This window comes from Vulpes lagopus, chromosome 2 (assembly GCF_018345385.1).
Source record: "Vulpes lagopus strain Blue_001 chromosome 2, ASM1834538v1, whole genome shotgun sequence".
In the NCBI taxonomy this organism is placed as follows: domain Eukaryota; kingdom Metazoa; phylum Chordata; class Mammalia; order Carnivora; family Canidae; genus Vulpes; species Vulpes lagopus.
The window spans coordinates 74779153-74797697 of record NC_054825.1 but is presented as its reverse complement, the minus strand read 5'-3'; the positions used below and the strand labels follow the sequence as shown (position 1 = coordinate 74797697).

Genomic DNA, 18545 nt, shown 5'->3' with positions numbered 1-18545 from the left:
ATGAATGAAACAGTCTCGGGGATCCCTGGGTGGCGCAGCGGTTTAGCGCCTGCCTTTGGCCCAGGGCGCGATACTGGAGACCTGGGATCGAGTCCCACATTGGGCTCCCGGTGCATGGAGCCTGCTTCTCCCTCTGCCTGTGTCTCTGCCTCTCTCTCTCTCTGTGTGTGTGTGTGTGTGTGTGTGTGTGTGTGTCTATCATAAATAAATAAATAAATTAAAAAAAAAAAAAGAAACAGTCTCTATCCTCATGACTCTGCATCCTTAATGGAGAGGGATAGGACATCAAACAAATGAGAGAATTCCTGGGGTTTTAACTACCACAGAATATAAACAGGATGATATAAAAGTGGAGAGGAATCTACTCTAAGGAGCTGTCCTGGAGGAGGTGACATCTGAGCTGCAGTTTAAAGGATGAACACAAACCAATCACAGAAAATGCCTAGGGAAGAACATTGCAGGTCAGAAAACAGTAAAAACAACGGTCTTCAGTGGTATTAAAATTGACACATTAAAGAAACTGAAAGATGGTTTAGAAGCTGTGTGGGCTTTGCCCTTCTCCAACTTCTGCCACTTACTCCATGCCTTCTGCCTTTATATTATCTATTTAACTCAATAATGCCCACATGAGTCTGGCCCAGCTCCTTCCTTGCACTTGGATGCCTGGACTTCATGCTAGTAAAATTCCCGTTCTCCCCTCCACAACCTGGGCTTGGTCAGCTGAGGACATGCGTTTCACCCCCACAGAAGAATTCTGCCTCAACGGTCCTGAGTTTAATGGCCATGGTGAGTTTGAAGCAGAAAACATAGAGCAGTTCATTTCCTCAACCATGTATCTGCCAGATGTCTAGGACTTCATCCACATCCTGCAAGTAACTGGTGAGGGCTGTTTCCCAGGACTCACACACAGCCTTGCTCATGGACTTCCCAGAAGCTCTTATAAACAACTCAGGACAGTGGAAGCCAGTTTATGACCCAAAGACTTTAGCTCATCATCTCCTGGGAAGCTACATCTAACTATGGTGACATTTACCTCTTTTTTTTTTTTTAATTTTATTTATTTATTCACAAGAGATACACAGAGAAAGAGGTAGAGACACAGGAAGAGGGAGAAGCAGGCTACATGCAGGGAGCCCAAAGCAGGATTCAATCCCAGGACTCTGGGATCACACCCTGAGCCGAAGTCAGATGCTCAATCACTGAGCCACCCAGGCGTCCCAACATTTATTTACCTCTTCTAACACAGCTAGGGTTTTTTTTTTTCTTTTTTTAAAAAAGATTTTATTGGGATGCCTCAGTGGCTCAGCAGTTGAGCACTTGCCTTTGGCCCAGGGCGTGATCTTGGGAGTCCCAGGATTGAGTTCCACATCGGGCTCCTTGCATGGAGCCTGCTTCTCCCTCTGCCTGTGTCTCTGCCTCTCATGAATAAATAAAATCTTAAAAAAAAAAAAAATATTTTGTCAGAGAGAGAGCACAAGCAGGGGGAAGAGTAGGCAGAGGGAGAGGGAGAGAAGCAGGCTCCCTAATGAGCAAGGAGCCCAATGTGGGGCTTGATCCCAGGACCCTGGGATCATGATCCGAGCAGAAGGCAGATGCTTAAGCAACTCAGCCACTCAGTGCCCTACAGCTAGGTTTTTTTCTTGCTACTAAATCTTTTTATCAATTAATTACCAATAATTATATGTAAGTAACTTTTTTTTTTTTAAGAGGCTTCATCGAGAGAAAGAGGGGCACCTGGGTGGCTCAGTGGTTGAGCATCTCCCAGGGTTCTGGGATTGAGTCCTGCATTGGGCTTCCCAAAGGGAGCCTACTTCTTCCTCTGCCTCTGTCTCTACTTTTGTGTGTCTCTTAGGAATAAATAAAATCTTAGAGAGAGAGAGAGAGAGAAAGAACTAGAGGTTAAATACTGATTTGGGATAGCTGTCACAATATTTCCTGGTCCACTAAAATCTCTGGGCTTCTGTCTCTGCACATGCACAGCCCTGAGTTTCAGCCTCCTTTCCATTCCTAGGCCTGAATACAGCCTTCTGCTACAGAGCTCTTGCACTACCAGACTTATGGTCCTGTTCCTGCTCAAGTCCTCGGGCTCTGGGTTTCAGTCTGGGCATCAAACTTCTATTACATCCGGTCCTGCCTGGCTGTGAGGATGCTAAAGAGTAAGTCACTATCCCTCTGATTTTGTTTTGTTAGCCCAAATGATGGATATGCATGGTGAGAAAAATACTATATATATCAATCAGGGTATTTTTGCTGTGACAGGAACCTAAGTCATACAAGTTTAAGCAAAAAGAGACACTTCGGCTTTTTTCATTGTAATTGGAAAATACAGCCGCAGTACTTCCAGCGACTCATACAATATCATCAGGATGGTTTCTCTCTCTTCCTCTTCCCCTCTCCTTTCACCTTCACCCCTGCTTGTCTCTGCCCTCACTCTCTCCTAAGCAGACAGCTCCTGGCTTCCTTTATCCCTGCTTAGCAGCTCCTTTGAAAAAAGGTTTTTCTACCAGCATCTCTATGTCAAGTACTTTGACCAAGGTTGGATCCCACAACCATCCTTGAACCAATCACTGAGGACAAGGAAATAGAATCCTGGGACCAGCAGAGCCTGGGTCATGGGCCCACCCCTCTCTCCCAGAGCAAAAGTGGGGCTCCAACAATCACTATGAGGGAGAGTCACACATGGAACCACATGAAGTATAAAGCAGCAGATACTAGTTTGATTCACTAAATATTCATTCCATAATCTTTCAACCACCTGCTACCCTCTGCTATAAAGCCTGGAAAAGCTAAAAATACTACTTTTCAGACAGCCTTGCAGTTGTGGTGCAGGCTTATGATCTATATTCTGTCCAGAAGATGTTCCCAAGAAAAGCAGAAATGATTTATGTGAGGTGGTGGCTGGGTGCAGTCATCAGGTTCTTATAAATTAAAAAAAAACAAAGACAGATGCTTTGGTGCTAGATCTGGGCCAGTTGTACCCTAGGGTTCTAGAGTCTAATAGTCTATCAGTCTAGAGTCTAGTAGTGTATGACAATAGCTTCATGATTTCTGCTAGAACCAGGGGTATGACAGTGCACATTTCTTGAGTGTCCCTGGTTCCCAGACTCTGCCATAAATTCTGAAGTAATCTAATACCCTGTAATAATAAATTTCTCTCTTCATAAATTGGCTAGTTTGGTATAAAGTAAAACACCTTACCTGCCGCATTATGCAAAAAAGTCCTCATGGTGTCCCACCATGAGAAAGCAAATATTTGCTCCCTGAGCCCTGTTCCCTCCCCTCTAATAAAAACATTAAATGACTCAGGGCACCGCACCTGGATGGCTTAGCCAGTTAAGCGGCTGCCTTGGGCTCAGGTCAGGGTCCTGAGATCAAACCATGCATGGGGCTCCTTGCTCTGCAGGAAACCTGCTTCTCCCTCTCCTTCTGCCTGCTGCTCCCTCTGCCTGTGCTCTTTCTGTCAAATAAATAAATAAAATCTAAAAAAAAAAAAAACTGATTCAGGATCCACTGTCTAGCTCTGGTCCACAAAATAAATGAAATCTTGAGCCTTTCTTCTAAGTTACTGACTCCTAATAAAAACTTTATTGATTTGCAGCCCAGGTGGCTCAGTGGTTTAGCACCACCTTCAGTCCAGAGCGTGATCCTGGAGACCCAGGATCTGGTCCCACGTTGGGCTCCCTGCATGGAGCCTGCTTCTCCCTCTGCCTGTGTCTCTGCCTCTCTGTGTGTGTCTCTCTCATGAGTAAATAAATAAAATCCTTTAAAAAAAAAACTTTATTGATTTGCAACTTTATTGGCTTTTGCAATGCTGATATCTGAAAGCACGACACAATCTTTAAGGTTGGAACACTCATGTGAGACAACTGCTTTTTTCCCCAAAATGAACATGGTATTGTAAATATGGTAATCTTGTGGTTGCCTTCTTTTAAATATCTGTTGTACAATTCAACTGGCAAACAAGTCCTTCTAAAACCTGAACTTCCTTGCAATCCAACTTTGCGAGTAAAATGTTTTCCTTTACTGAATGCTTCTGTAGCTGTCTTCTTTTGACAACAGGCTCTGTTGCTTGCAACTAAAATTCATGATGAATACATGATGAAGGGAGGCTAACCTGTGGTGTATAGGTCTTACAGAGAGAGGGTAATGCTTTAGGAGAATATGTTGAGAGAGAAAAAAAAAATACAAAAACAGAAAATGTCCCAACATCATTTCATAAGGTTCTTATGATTGAATGCTACAATGTGGTATGTTATACACTACAAAACCCAATGTAAATGTACTTTTTTAAAATTTTATTTATTTATTCATGAGAGAGACAGAAAGAGAGAGAGAGGCAGAGACATAGGCAGAGAGAGAGAAGCAGGCTCCACTCAGGGAGCCCGATGTGGGACTCAATCCTGGGACTCCAGATTCATGCCCTGTGCAGAAGGCAGGCGCTCAACCGCTGAGCCACCCTGGCATCCCAACCCAATGTAAATGTAAGGCAAGAGGAATATTTTTTTTTTAAAGATTTTATTTATTCATGAGAGACAGAGAACTCCCTATAGGGATCCTGATGTGGGACTCGATCCTGGGACTCCAAGATCACACCCTGAGCCAAAGGCATCTAGATGCTCAAATGCTGAGCCACCCAGGCGTCCCAAAAGGAATATTCTTGACTGGTAGTTACCACACTGGCAGGTAAGTCAAGGTAACTTCGTGACACAGGAAGCACCTATTTTCCATTAGCAAAACTTTCTTTGCCTTTCCTTGTTAGAGACCCCCTATGAGTTCCCTAAATTGCCCACTTGAAGTCCTCCTAGACAAAGTGACCATTATTTGTAAATCAATACTACATACAGAGTCATGTGTCCATGCAATAGGCATGGACTAAAATCGCTGGCAAAAACTTCATGATCAACAGGCCAGCAAGCAACAGGCAGCAAGCACCAACAGGACAGAGGAAGTTTAAACTGGAAACCCAATTCAGTGTAGCTATCAGCTCTGGAAGATATGGGGGAGAATGGAATAAGGAGAATCAAATGTATTTGAACATTTTATTTTTATACAAATATGACAAAATGTTAACATCTGTTATCTCTGAGTTGTGAGTTTATGATAATTTTTTAATATTTTTTCTGTATTTTCAAAAATCCTCAAAAGAAGAGTCAGGCAGCCAGAGAGATTGTATGGGCTTCATGCTCTGTCTCTAACTTTATAATCTTGCCCATTAGGAGGAAACTTTCATCAAAAACAATTTTTTTAAAAAAGCTGAATTCCAAAACTTTTAATACAACATTATTAGAAATTTATTTAAAGTGTTAAAGTGCTGGGGGCTCAGCGGTTGAGCATCTGCTTTTGGCTCAAGGCATGATCCTGGATCCCCGGATCAGAGTCCCACATAAGGCCTTCTGAGGGGAGCCTGCTTCTCCCTCTGCCTGTGTCTCTGCCTCTCTCTCTCTCATTCTCTCTGTGTCTCGCATGACTAAATAAAATCTTTTAGATAGACTAGATAGATAGATAGATAGATAGATAGATAGATAGATAGATAGATTCTTAACATTTTTTGGACAGACTTCCTAAACTTTCTTGAGCTCCCTTCCCACATTCCACTTACTAACTTAATTTTTAAGATATTCTTCCCCTAACCAGAGGCTATCACCCCATTAACTTTTGGTTATCTATCTCCTAGAATCCTATCTAGTAATCACTGCAACTTCTACTTCTACTTTGTTCTGCTTAATCTTGAACTTCGGATTCTGGCAACATGGCAGAAATCAGAAGACTGCTACAAATACCTAGAAGTGTTGGATAAAACAGAAGACATCTCTAAATGCACAACTAAAAAAATCAAAGGAAATTCCCAGGTGCCTGAAATGGAGACTGGAGTGCCTGCACTGAGGAATGATTTTTAGACAAGGAAATGCGCCCTCACACCTAACTCTGAGTTCCAACACCCACACAGGCAATGAACTGCCCTTGAACCCACTTGAAGTGGATAGCTGGACTGGGAACCACTGCTAAAGCCAGAATCCTCAAAGTGTGGCCACCTCAATGAAAAAGAAGGCAAAAAAGCATCCTCTACCTCAGAGAGATGACAAGGAAATGTCTTTTCCTGTGGTTGAGATCTTGGGCTAGTGATGACCCTATGACATCTGGCAAAGCAAAAATATGAGGCGGTGCCTGGGTGGCTTAGTTGGTTAAGAGTCTGCCTTCAGCTTGGGTCATGATCCTGGAGTCCTGGAACAGAGCCCCATGTTATCAGGCTCCCCGCTCAGTGAGGAGTCTGCTTCTCCCTCTGCCCCTCCCTCCTGCTACTTCTCTCTCTCTTGCTCACTCTGTCCCTCCCTCTTTCAAATAAATAAAATCTTAAAAAAATTTTAAAGCAAATTTGAAATTGATCTGGAGGCCACTTCTACAGCCAAGATCTTACAGAATGCTTCAGAAAAGAGATGGACTCCCAATCAAAAGCTTAGAAACGAAAAAATAAAATAAAAAATAAAATAAAAAAGCTTAGAAAGGCACAAGGAAATGATCCACCACGAGAGACTCAGCAGTCACAATAAACATCTCAAGGTAACAATCTAAAATAGAATATTTAAAATCATGAAAAAAATAAAAGTGGGATTTTAAACCATAAAGAGGGCAGCCTGGGTGGCTCAATGGTTTAGCACCACCTTCAGCCCAGGGCCTGATCGTGGAGACCCAGGATCGAGTCCCACATCACGTTCCCTGCATGGAGCCTGCTTCTCCCTCTGCCTGTGTCTCTGCCTGTGTCTCTGCCTCTCTCCCTCTCTCTCTCTGTGTCTCTCACGAATAAATAAAATCTTTAAAAAATAATAAAAAAATAAAATAAAATAAAGAAAAAAAAAACGAGACACTGGTACCAACTGAAACTACTCCATTATGTGCCAGATGTGCTTACAACACTCAACTTTTCTAAATGCATTATGTACAATAAGCTTGCCTATATGATGTGACTGGAGCTTCCTAAAAGATCCATCCCCCCCCTCCATTTCTCATCATCTGTCAAGTACATGAAATGCTCAATTTAGTCACTCTTTTTGCTTAACAGTGAACTGCTTTAAAAAAAAGGGGGGGGGGAGGAGAGGAGCGCTTGGATGGCTCAGTTGGTTAAGTGTCTGCCTTCAATCTGGGTCATGATCCCAGGATCCTGCGATCGATCCCGACATTGGGCTTCCTGCTCCACCGGGAGCCTGCTTCTCCCTCTCCTCCCCTCTCATGTTCTCTCTCACTATCTGTATCTCTCAAATAAATAAATAAAATCTAAAAAAAAAAAAAGTTACCTAAAGGTCAATATATTCATACATTTACATCCATTAATGTCTACATCTAAAATGATTCACGTATTTAGCTTTCCACCATGAGGGAATGGAATACAGATACTGTTAAATTTGGAAGAGAGAATTCAAGTAAGCAACTCAGAATAAGGTCACTAGGCACCCAAAGAACAATGAGAAAACATGAGGTATCTGAAAAGAGATGGAATGAATATAAGAACATAAAAACTCAGGCAGCCCAGGTGGCTCAGGAGTTCAGTACCGCTTTCAGTCCAGGGCGCTCCCTGTGTGGAGCTTGCTTCTCCCTCTGCCTGTGTCTCTGTCTCTGCCTCTCTCTCTCTCTCTCTCTCTGTGTGTGTGTGTGTGTGTGTCTCATGAATAAATAAATACAAATAAAACAAAATCTTTAAAAAAAAAGAATCTTGGGATCCCTGGGTGGCGCAGTGGTTTGGCGCCTGCCTTTGGCCCAGGGCGCGATCCTGGAGACCCGGGACCGAATCCCACGTCGGGCTCCCGGTGCATGGAGCCTGCTTCTCCCTCTGCCTGTGTCTCTGCCTCTCTCTCTCTCTGTGACTATCAGAAATAAATTAATTAATTAATTAAAAAAAAAAAAAAGAATCTTTTAAAATCTTTAAAAAAAGAATTTTTTTTTCATCCAGCCAGTGTGGAAGTTCGTTGACAATAAAACCATTTTCACAACAACTTCCTTCCAGTCACTGTCCAATCTAAATGGCTTTTTCAGAAAAATGACTACTAGAGAAACTCTTGGGCAAACTCAATAGAAGAGATACTTTCTCAGACTCTGGGCATCCCAGAGGAAAAACAGAGCCATGTCAACTTGTTCCTGTTTTGAGACAAATTTCCTCCTACTCTACAAAATCTCACCCAATAAACAGAGTATTTCTAGCTGAACCATGGATATTTGGAGCCAAGCACTGGGAACCTTAAAAAAAAAAAAAAAAAAAAAAAACTAAAAATGAAAATTCCATACAATAAATTAGTTGCTTTGTATCCCAGCATCAAGAAGTTCTACTACTATAACCTTAACTATCAACATATACAAGATTTTAATACCACGTAAATACGGCTCTGATTGGGAAGGAGGTCCTTGCAAAGGTTACAATTCTAATTGTAAGCAAAGGAATTCTGTATTTCAATAGCACAAGACCAAACACTAAGTCCCAGAGTAAAATAGGACCAGGTAAAGCAAAAATAAAACAGGGGCACCTGGCTGGCTCAGTCAGGAGAGCATATGATTCTACATCTTGGGGTCAGGAGTTTAAGCCCCATGCTGGGTATAGGGATTACAAAAAAAAAAAAAAAAGGATTAAAAGAAATTTAAAAATTAAAGAAAAACAAAATAACGGATTGAAATTTAAATTTGTCTTCTTGGGATCCCTGGGTGGCGCAGCAGTTTGGCGCCTGCCTTTGGCCCAGGGTGCGATCCTGGAGACCCGGGATCGAATCCCACATCGGATTCCCGGTGCATGGAGCCTGCTTCTCCCTCTGCCTATGTCTCTGCCTCTCTCTCTCTCTCTCTCTGTGTGACTATCATAAATAAATAAAAATTTAAAAAATAATAATAATAATAATAAATTTGTCTTCTTGCCCCAAAGGGCTCATTGCTGTTGGGTCATTTGTAAAGGTGAAATTGTCATAAATATTTCTGGCCTTAGGGTTTTTTTAGATGACAGCAATTCCTGTTAAAAACAAGATTAATGTGGGACACCCAGGTGGCTCAATGGTCAGCCTTTGGCTCAGGGCGTGATCCCGTGGTCCCAGGATCGAGTCCCACACCAGGCTCCCTGCATGGAGTCTGCTTCTCCCTCTGCCTGTCTCTGACTCTCTCTCTGTGTCTCTCATGAATAAATAAATAAAATCTTAAAAAAAAAAAAAAAAAAAAGAATCTAGTGCCCAGAATACATAAAGAATGCTTACAACTTGGGAGTACCTGGGTGGCTCAGTCGGTTAAGCATCTGCCTTCAGCTCAGATCATAATCCCAGGATCCTGGGATCAAACTCCACATCAGGTTCTTTGCTTAGCATGGAGCCTGCTTCTCCCTCTCTCTCAAATAAATAAAATCTTTAAAAAATGCAAATCAAAACCATAATGAAATACCACTTAATGCCCACTACAGCACGACTATAATCAAAAAAATAAGGAACAAATGTTGGCAAAGATGTGGAGAAATTAGAACCTTCGTACGTTGCTGGTGGGAATGTAAAATGATGCAGCCATTTTGGAAAGTAGTCTGGCAATTCCTTAAAGAATAAACTTAAGAGTTACTAAATGATCCAGAAATTTCACTCTTGCTATATACCCCCAAGAAATTAAAAGCATTATGTCCACACAAAAATTATACAAATGTTCAGAGTAGCATTACTCATTACACCCAAAAAGTGAAAAAAAACTTGTGTCCATCAACTGATGAATAAAGAAAAGGTGATACACCCGTAAAATAGAATATTATTAATAGAAAAGGCATAAAAAATATTCCACAACACAGATGTACTTTGAAACATTATACTAAGTAAAACAAGACAAAGAACGACATATTGTATGATTCCATACATATGAAACGTCCAGGATAAATCCACTGACACAGAAAGTAGATAGATTATTAGTAGTTGCCTAGGGCTCATTCATCTTTATGCTTCTGAGAAAGTCTGTTTCCAGTTTATTTGTCAGGGTATTGGAGGGAAATGGGAAACAACTACTAATGGGTACATGGTTTCTTTTTGGGGTGATAAAAAAAGTTCTAGAGTTTGATAGTGGTAATCATTGCTTAGCTCTGTGAATATACTTAAAATAACTGAATTATATACTATAATTGGACGAACTGGGTAGTACAGGATTTTTATCTCAATAAAGCTACTATTTGAAGCTTTTACGGTAGAATTTAATTTCCAGAAGGAATTAAAAAGTAGAATGGTAAGGATGCCTGTGTGGCTCAGGTCATGATCCAGGGTCCTGGGACAGAGTCCAGCATCAGGCTTTTGCTCAGCAGGGAGCCTGCTTCTCCCTCTGCTTGCAGCTCCTCCTGCTTGTGCTTTCTCTCTCTGACAAATAAAGAAATAAAATATTAAAAAAAGAAAAAGTAGAAACTGTACATTAAGGACTAGTAAGGAAAAGCATAGTGTTAACAGAAGTATTTCATTCAGATGGAAGTCAAATTGATTTCCTACACCTAACATACTACATTATAAAAGAATGAGGGGAATGCATACATTACATGGAAATCAAAGACAACAGGAGAGAGAATGTGAGTCAATCAATACATTAGAAGAGTTATCAGAACAGGCTGATAACTATTAACCTCACTATTTCAAATTTCTTAGATCAATCCAAGACATCATATTCTTGATTTAGTCTACTTAGGTTTCCAGGTATACCAAAAAGCAGGTAAAATAAGGTTGTTGATACTACATTATTAATGGCTATAATTAGCCTTTTTTTTTTTTTTTAAATTCATGAGAGACAGAGAGAGAGAAAGAGGTAGAGACACAGGCAGAGGGAGAAACAGGCTCCATGCATGGAGCCCGATGTGAGACTTGATTCCAGGACCCCAGGATCATGCCTTGGGCCGAAGGCAGGTGCTAAACCTGATGAGCCACCCAGGAATCCCTATAATTAGCCATTTTTAACTAAAAATCATCCTGTATAATTATGATTCATAAGCACAAACTAGCATTAGCACTGTTTCTATCAAACATTTAACCAAGGAACTCCAAGAATTAGCCAGCTATTATCTGGTTAATCTCAACTACTTTCAAAAACACAAATGTATTTCTCTGTCAAACAAGTTCCAGAAACATTGTTGGTGCCGAGTGTGGTTTTGTGGAAAGACTTTACACAATCATGAGCAGGGATGCCTAGGTGACCTAGGCTTAGATTAAGCATCTGCCTTGGGCTCAGGTCAGGATCCCAGGGTCCTGGGATCAAGCCCCACGGCTCAGCAGGGAGCCTCTTCTCCCTCTCCCTCCTGCTCCTGCACCTGCTCTCTCTCTCTCTCAAATAAATAAAATCTTAAAAAAAAAAAAATCATGAGCAAAAATAGTGTTTATATATATATCATCTGTCAGATCAATTCAGTAACAGTTCCCCACATTTCCTTTGAGACGAATACTTCAATAACCACACCTCGAGGGATCAGGCCACAGACAAGATGAACCTCTATGTAGGTCATCAATGTCATGATATAGACCACTGGTGAGGAAAGATCATTTGTTGGCTATTGTCCACAATGCTCATTCCCTTTTTTTTTTTTTTTAATTTTTATTTATTTATGATAGTCACAGAGAGAGAGAGAGAGAGGCAGAGACACAGGCAGAGGGAGAAGCAGGCTCCATGCACCGGGAGCCCGACGTGGGACTCGATCCCGGGTCTCCAGGATCGCGCCCTGGGCCAAAGGCAGGCGCCAAACCGCTGCGCCACCCAGGGATCCCTGCTCATTCCCTTTAAATAAGAACAAGTTCATTTATAAAAATCTCCTTAATGCCTCCAGTGATGACAAGCACAGATGAGGGGCACAGGCAATTTATGAAGTGGGGAGCCTAGAGGTAACAAGTTTCATAATAGCCCCTTTCCAGTCTTTTTGATGTCATTTACCTTGATTTCCGTGGAAATTCACATGTATCTGTAAAAAAATCTATTCCTACTTTGAAATTTTAAGACTGCTTTTTTTTTTTTTTTTTGAGAAAAGACTATTCATTTATTAGAGAGAGAGCGAGAATGCGCACTACCAGGGGAAGGGGCAGAGGGAGAGGGAGGAGCCCACTTCCCACTCAGAGAGGAGCCTGAGACCAGCTCCTGGGACCAAGACCTGAGCTGAAGGCAGACGCTTAACCAACTGAGCCACCCAGGTGTCCCCTTTAAGACTGCTCTCGACCACACCATCACACATAATCCCATCTTTTTTACATTGACTTAAACGCCACATCAGAAAATTTACATTTGAAGGGAAGTCACGTATTTACAAGTAATATGTAACGTGTTCAACTAACCTCCGCAGAAAGGAGTGTTGTTGCCACTTATCATTTAAAGGGCACCTACCAGAAGCACAGGTAATTTTCAGGCTAGTGGATTCTCACTAAACGCTCATTTCAGTTCTTTGAACAAGCATACCTAAGTCCGTACATTTTCGTACTTCGAACAAAACACAGGTAGAGAAATAGGCTGTGGATCAGTTTTGTTGGGGCTTTCTAAAAATATCGGATGGCAACAGAGAGTTTAGCTCCACAGGGTGGTTTACCAGCAAGCAGGTTAGTGATCCGAAGAGGCAAAGCCATAAAACACGCGCAAAATAAGGCTCTTTGAGAATAACTGTGTGTATACGGACTAGATGGGATGGGGGGGGGGGCAGAACACAACAGGCATCAGCAACAAAACGGACTCTGGTCCTCGCTGTGCCACCAGGAGCGGGGCCAGCGCTGCGCCCCGGCGCTCCAGGGGCGGGGGGGGGGGGGGGGCTCGACCCCACCCCGAAGCGCTCCGCAGGGCCGCCCGAGCCGCGCACCTCCTCCGGGACCAGGCGCGGTCCCCGGGCCGGACACGCCGCCGCCGGACGCTTCTGCTTCCAGCTTAGGAGCTGGAGTGGACCTTCCTTGCGGAACTTCCCCGCGGGCAGCTCGGCATTCCCAAGCCCCGCTACTTCCAGCTCGCCAGGCGGCGCCACCGAAACCCACGGCGGCCCCGGGCCCCGAGCCCCAGCCCCCTCCGAGCCGGGGCGCCCGGGGAAGCGCACCCGGGAGCCCCCTCGGGCGGCTTACCGAGCAGCGAGCCCACGAAGATGACGACCTGCGCGGCGGTGGTGAACTGGCGGTACAGCTGCGCCTCGCCGAGCTCGCCGAGCTCCCCGAGCTCCCCGAGCGCGCCGCGGCTGGCGCCCGCAGCCTCCGTGCCCGACGCGTTGCGCGGCTCGCTGGCGTTCCGGGAGACCCAGCTGCCGTTGTGCCCCATGGCGAGGCGGGGGTTCGGCCCGCCCGCCGCCCGCAGCCCGCCGCCCGCCCGCCGCCGGGCCCCGCCTGGGTCGCTCCCGCGCCGGGTGCGGCGCAACGCGCGGGCGCCTGCTCGAGTCCTGGAGAGGCCGGGGCACCGCGGGTCCCCTCACGTCTCCACATCGCCGGCCCCGGCGCCAGGCAGGCGAGGAGCGAGGGGCGCGACGCTGCGCCCCGGGCCGGCTCCCACCGGGGTCCCCGTCGGCAGCCACATGGAGGCTGCACGGGCCGGGCCGGCGAGTCAGCGCCGCCAAGCCCACTCCGCAGAGGTGGAAACGCCGGAGGCACCGGAGGGTCACCGAGGCGCGCCCCGCTCCCGCCGCCCTCAGCCTCTTCCCCTTCCACCCCCCGAGGGCCGGGCCATCCCTCTCCTCAGGAGGAGGAGGGGGACCTCCGGCCGCGGCCGCCGGCCAATCCCGTGGCTTCGAGGGGCTGGATGGCGCTGCCAAGCCTGTGAAACGCCCGAGCCAAGCGACCGGGGCTCCGAGGGGACCCCGGCGTCCCCGACGGCACCCACGGCTTGGTCGGGATGCCCCGAATCTCCGCAACCGCCTCGCCCTCCGCGCCCGGCCGTCCCCCAGGACGCCGGCGCGGTCTGCCCCCGCCCAGCCCCTCGCCCGGGGCTCCGACCTCCCGCCCCGGTGTCAGCGGCGGGGACCCCGTCCTGCAGCCCCTTTGCCTCTGCACGGCCAAGCGCCCGCTTTCCTGGCCCTGCTCCCGCCTCGGCCGGCGGGAGCGATGCTGGCGGACGCGCGGGGACAGGGGAGGACGCCCCCGCAGGGGCAGGGCACGGTCTGCGCACCGGCGGACTCCCGGCGCGCTCCAGGGGCAGGGGAGGGCGCGCTGCCCGCGGGGGGGGCGGTCACGTGACGCGCGCGGCTCCGCCCCTCGCGCCGAGGGGGCCGCGGGCAGGGCGCCATTTTGGCCCTTCTGGGCGTGCCTCTCTCGGCTGGAGCGTGGGAGGTGCCGAGGATCCTGGTTTGGCGGCCGTGGATGTGTGCAAGGTGCTTCCTGGGTTTCACTTTATTTGTTCCTGTGGCTACTGCCCCTTATTTCTTCAGCAGAGAGGGGCTGCCTGAAAGGCTCGTAATTCCACTGCGCTGTCACCTGCGGCGGGGCTCCCGGTCTTCGCTCCTCAGTGACGCCTTGGGCGTAGCTGAAGATGAAAAATGACATTTACGACGCTGGTGCGTGGTTCCCTGGATGTTTTTACGGAGCATCTTTTTTTTTTTTTTTTAAGATTTTACGTATTTGATAAAGAGGAAGCGGCAGGTAGAGGGAGAAGCGGACTCCCCGCTGAGCAGGGACCTGGGGCGGGTCCATCCTGGGACCCCGGGATCAGGACCTGAGCTGAAGGCCGATGTGTGACCCACTGAGCCACCGGGTGCTCCGTGAGTCTCCTGTCTACAAAGGTATACAGTATAGCCAAGTCTGGTGGAACCAAGGAAAGCATAGTTGGAGACGGAGCTACTCCTTCCTGCGAGCCGATGCAAAAAGTCGGGAAGCCGGGATAACCAAGTGACCAGGAAATGGTAAAAGTGGGACTCCTGGGAGGCTCAGGTCGTGACCCCGGGATTCCGGATCGAGGCCCACGTGGGGCCCCTGCGAAGAGCCTGCTTCTCCCTCTGCGTGTCTCTCTGCCCCTCTCTGTGTATCTCTCATGAATAAATTAATGAATCTTAGAAAAAAAAAGAAGGAAAGAAATGGTAAAAGTAAGAGTAGCTGAGTAGTAAAGCCGAGTGAGTGTGTACTTCTGGAGAAAAGGAGGAACGAGATAGGAAAAGACGACTAAAGATTGGCTGTTTTGAAGCTATGGAAACTGGTTTCTCCTCATTGGTGAAGGACTTGATAGAGAGCTTTAACATGCTGACTGGTAGCATCGGGTCCCAAATTACTGACTTCATTGATTAGAATCATAGAATTTCTTGGGGCACCTGGCTGGCTCAGTCAGCCAAGCATGGAACTCTTGGATCTTGGGGTTGTCAGTGTCAGCCCCATGTTGGTTGCGGAGGTTACTTTAAAAAGTAATCACCGAACTTCTTGGTGATCACAAGGCTGATCCTGCTTCATTTCACTGTACAAGACATGAAGTTTCTAAAGACCAAAAAAGCCCTCCGCGGCTTGCACATGATTGGGTTCTCATAATATCTGCAGGTAATGATCCTCCATGTAAGCAGTTATTTTAAACGTTTCAGAGGCCTCAAAAAGAGGAGAGGCACAAATGTAGTTTTGGAATGTTGGTGATGTTGGGATCCAGAGCCCACGGCCAAGAAAGAATTTTTAAGAGGTCTTTGGTGCAAAAAGGTGGTTTTGCTAAAGCATGGAAACAGGACCTGTGGGCTGCTGGCTCCAGATTATGAGGAGCGAGTCATCTAGTACTTTGTGGTGGGGGGGAAGTAAACGGAAGTTCCAAAAGGATTTTCTTACGCTAAAGAAGACTCACACGATACAAAGGCCTTGCTACAGTCAAACCAAAGTTGTTTTTCTCTTTAGCATGCCGTCAGCGTTAAGGAATGTTATACCCGGGCGGCCCCGGTGGCGCAGCGGCTTAGCGCCACCTGCAGCCTGAGGTGTGATCCTGGAGACCCGGGATCGAGTCCCATGTCGAGCTCCCTGCATGGAGCCTGCTTCTCCCTCTGCCTGTGTCTCTGCCTCTCTTTCTCTCTGTGTCTCTCATGAATAAATAAATAAAATCTTAAAAAGAAAAAAAAAAAAAGGAATGTTAATGGGCTGCAGGTTATAAGGACATTTAATATTTTTCTACATTTCTTTCTGCCTTTGTTTCCCACATTAAAATTACTGATCAATTGAATTTTTTTAAAGCCGTTTCCAGTACCGAGTATTAAAATTATTTATTAGAGTCCAAACATGTTCTTCAAGCCCCCTTGCACTATAATCATTACAAAACAAAATAGCCATTCAGCAACATCCAGCACATTCCTTTAGGAAAGGGTAAGGAAGAATGTGTAAATGAGTTGTTTAGTAGCAGTTGTAAAAATACGTCTTTACCTGTCACTCTCTATTCAAAACTGCTAAGAGTTGGGATAAAGATGTAGGATAGAGTCACTTTTGTAGATGGAAAGATTTTAATAAAGCAAGAAAACTTGGAGCACCTGGGTTGCTCAGTGGTTGAGCATCTGCCTTTGGCTCAGGGCATGATCCTGGAGTCCCGGGACTTCCAAATCGAGCTCCCTGTGTGGAGCCTACTCCTCCCTCTGCTTATGTTTCTGCCTCTCTCTGTGTGTCTCTCATGAATAAATAAATAAAATCTTTAAAGGAAGAAAAAAGAAAAAGCAAGAAAACTCTCATTTTTTTAATTCTGAAAAGATACCGGTAAATTTTCTACAGCCCCTAAATTGATACTATAACCTGAGTTAGCTCCTTGGTGAGTCACAGATAGGAACTGCACCGAGTTGCCACACAACGGAAACGTATTTGCAGCAAATTAGGAAATCATGGGGAATAACTAACTTCCAAAGCCAGGACTCCTGGAGCAAGTAAGAATGGTTCCTTTTATCTAGGGTTATGATGAATATTTAGATAAGAGAGCAGTGGGTGTAAGATCTCGCAAGCACTTTAAGTAAACACACCTATGCATACTTTGTATGTTATGTAACAAGGCTTCTGCTCCTCATTGGGTTAGTATTATAATGAGGTAAGGGTAACTGTTGGTCACTCTGTGGATCCTATCATGGTGCATTTGCACAGGAATGAGTCAACCGTTAAGCTCAAACTCAAACTTTATTGCTTGAGGGATAGTTTTGGTTTTCATCACAGGATGCTATGCATGTAGGGTCTTTTGCCTGAGTTAAGAGGTAACTTGGGAAGAAGAGCTTGAGGAAAACTGTAGGACAAGGATGGTGGGTACAAGCAGGTGAGCAGTAAAGGTGAGGTTTTGGAATCTACCTGATGACAGTGTTAGTGTATAGGATTAGTTGAGTCAGGAATTAACTTGAAGGGTGCCTGAGTGGCTCAGTTGATTGAGCATGCAACTCTCAGTTGCAGCTCAAGTCATGATCTCAGGATCCTGAGGTTGGGCTCTGCACTCAGCAAGGAGCCTGCTTCTTCCTTCTTCCTCTCTCTCTGCTCCTCTCTCTCTCTAATAAATAAATAATCAAAAAAAAAAAAAAAAAAAAGGAGCTAGCTTGGGACACCTGGCTGTCTCAGTCGATGGAGCACGTGGAGCAAGCATTACAACTTGACGTTGTAAATTGGAGCCTAACGTTGGGTATAGATGATGAGGTAAAAGAAGGTAAACTGAGGACAAAACACAAGCTGACACCCCACAACCACCCCCACTCCTAATTCCCTGGTGGAATAAGTGTCACATTCCTCCAGGAAACTCCCATCTTAATGTTAATACTTTGCTAGAGGGAAAAACAACAGCTTGACAATAGCCAGGCATCCAATAACCTGAGAGTCTTTAGCATATGAAAGTCCTTTTGGACACCTTCCTTTTTCCTTACCTCCCCTAACTTCCAAGTATATAATCAGCCATTCTTCATAGCCCCAGTGCAGTAACTCTTTCTGCCCATGGATCCTGCACTTCTGCTTTAATAAAATCACCTTTTTGCAGCAAAGACATCTCAAGAATTCTTTCTTGGCCGTTGGCTCTGGACCTCACCAACATTCCAAAACTACATCATAGAGATGAGCTGAGGTCACTATGATTCCCAGACTTGAGGATAGATTGCCTTGTGAAAATATAAGACCAAGGACAGGAAGAGAGTAGCATGGCTCTTATGGCTGTGTGCTATGTGAAGTTTTCACCGAGTACAGGAGAATTTAAGATTGATATGAGATCAGATATGATTTAAATATATGTTAAGTGTCTATGGTAGTGTTACTTATTCTTATCTGGGCATTGCAAACTTAGTGGCCTAAACAACAGCTATCATTTAATTTGCTCACAGATACACAATTTGGTCAAACATCAGTGGGACAGGGATGCCTGGATGGCTCAATGGTTAAACGTCTGCCTTTGGCTCACAGCGTGATGCTGGAGTCCCAGGATCCAGTCACACATTGAGCTCCCTGCATGGAGCCTGCTTCTCCTTCTGCCTATGTCTCTGTTTCTCCCTGTGTGTCTCTCATGAATAAATAAATAAGCCTTTAGGGGAAAAAAAGGATTAATGGGACATCTTGTCTGCACCACATGACATCAGCTGGGGCAGCTCAAAAATCAAGTCCAGAGTCTGAAATCTGAAGGCTTGCTCTTTCACATATCTGGCAGTTAATGCTACTAGCTGTTTGAACTTCAGCTGG

At 45.5% G+C, this 18545-nt stretch overlaps 2 protein-coding genes across 5 annotated transcripts in view; both read right to left on the bottom strand.

Annotated features, from left to right (window-relative positions):
* The window catches only part of FSIP1 (fibrous sheath interacting protein 1), a 338650-nt gene extending 325486 nt beyond the window's left edge, over nt 1–13164 (bottom strand). The window contains exon 1 of the mRNA XM_041735787.1: nt 13053–13164. The gene's annotated coding sequence lies outside the window, so the exon portion shown is untranslated. The remainder of the gene's footprint in view (nt 1–13052) is intronic.
* Nucleotides 1–13403, bottom strand: part of GPR176 (G protein-coupled receptor 176) — a 132325-nt gene extending 118922 nt beyond the window's left edge. For 2 of the 4 annotated variants that reach the window (XM_041735860.1, XM_041735869.1), the window contains exon 1: nt 13053–13403. In XM_041735860.1, coding sequence (XP_041591794.1) covers nt 13053–13403 — 351 coding nt within the window. The remainder of the gene's footprint in view (nt 1–13052) is intronic. The other 2 variants (XM_041735878.1, XM_041735849.1) reach the window with 2 other exon arrangements.
* Between the last annotated feature and the right edge of the window lie 5142 nt (nt 13404–18545).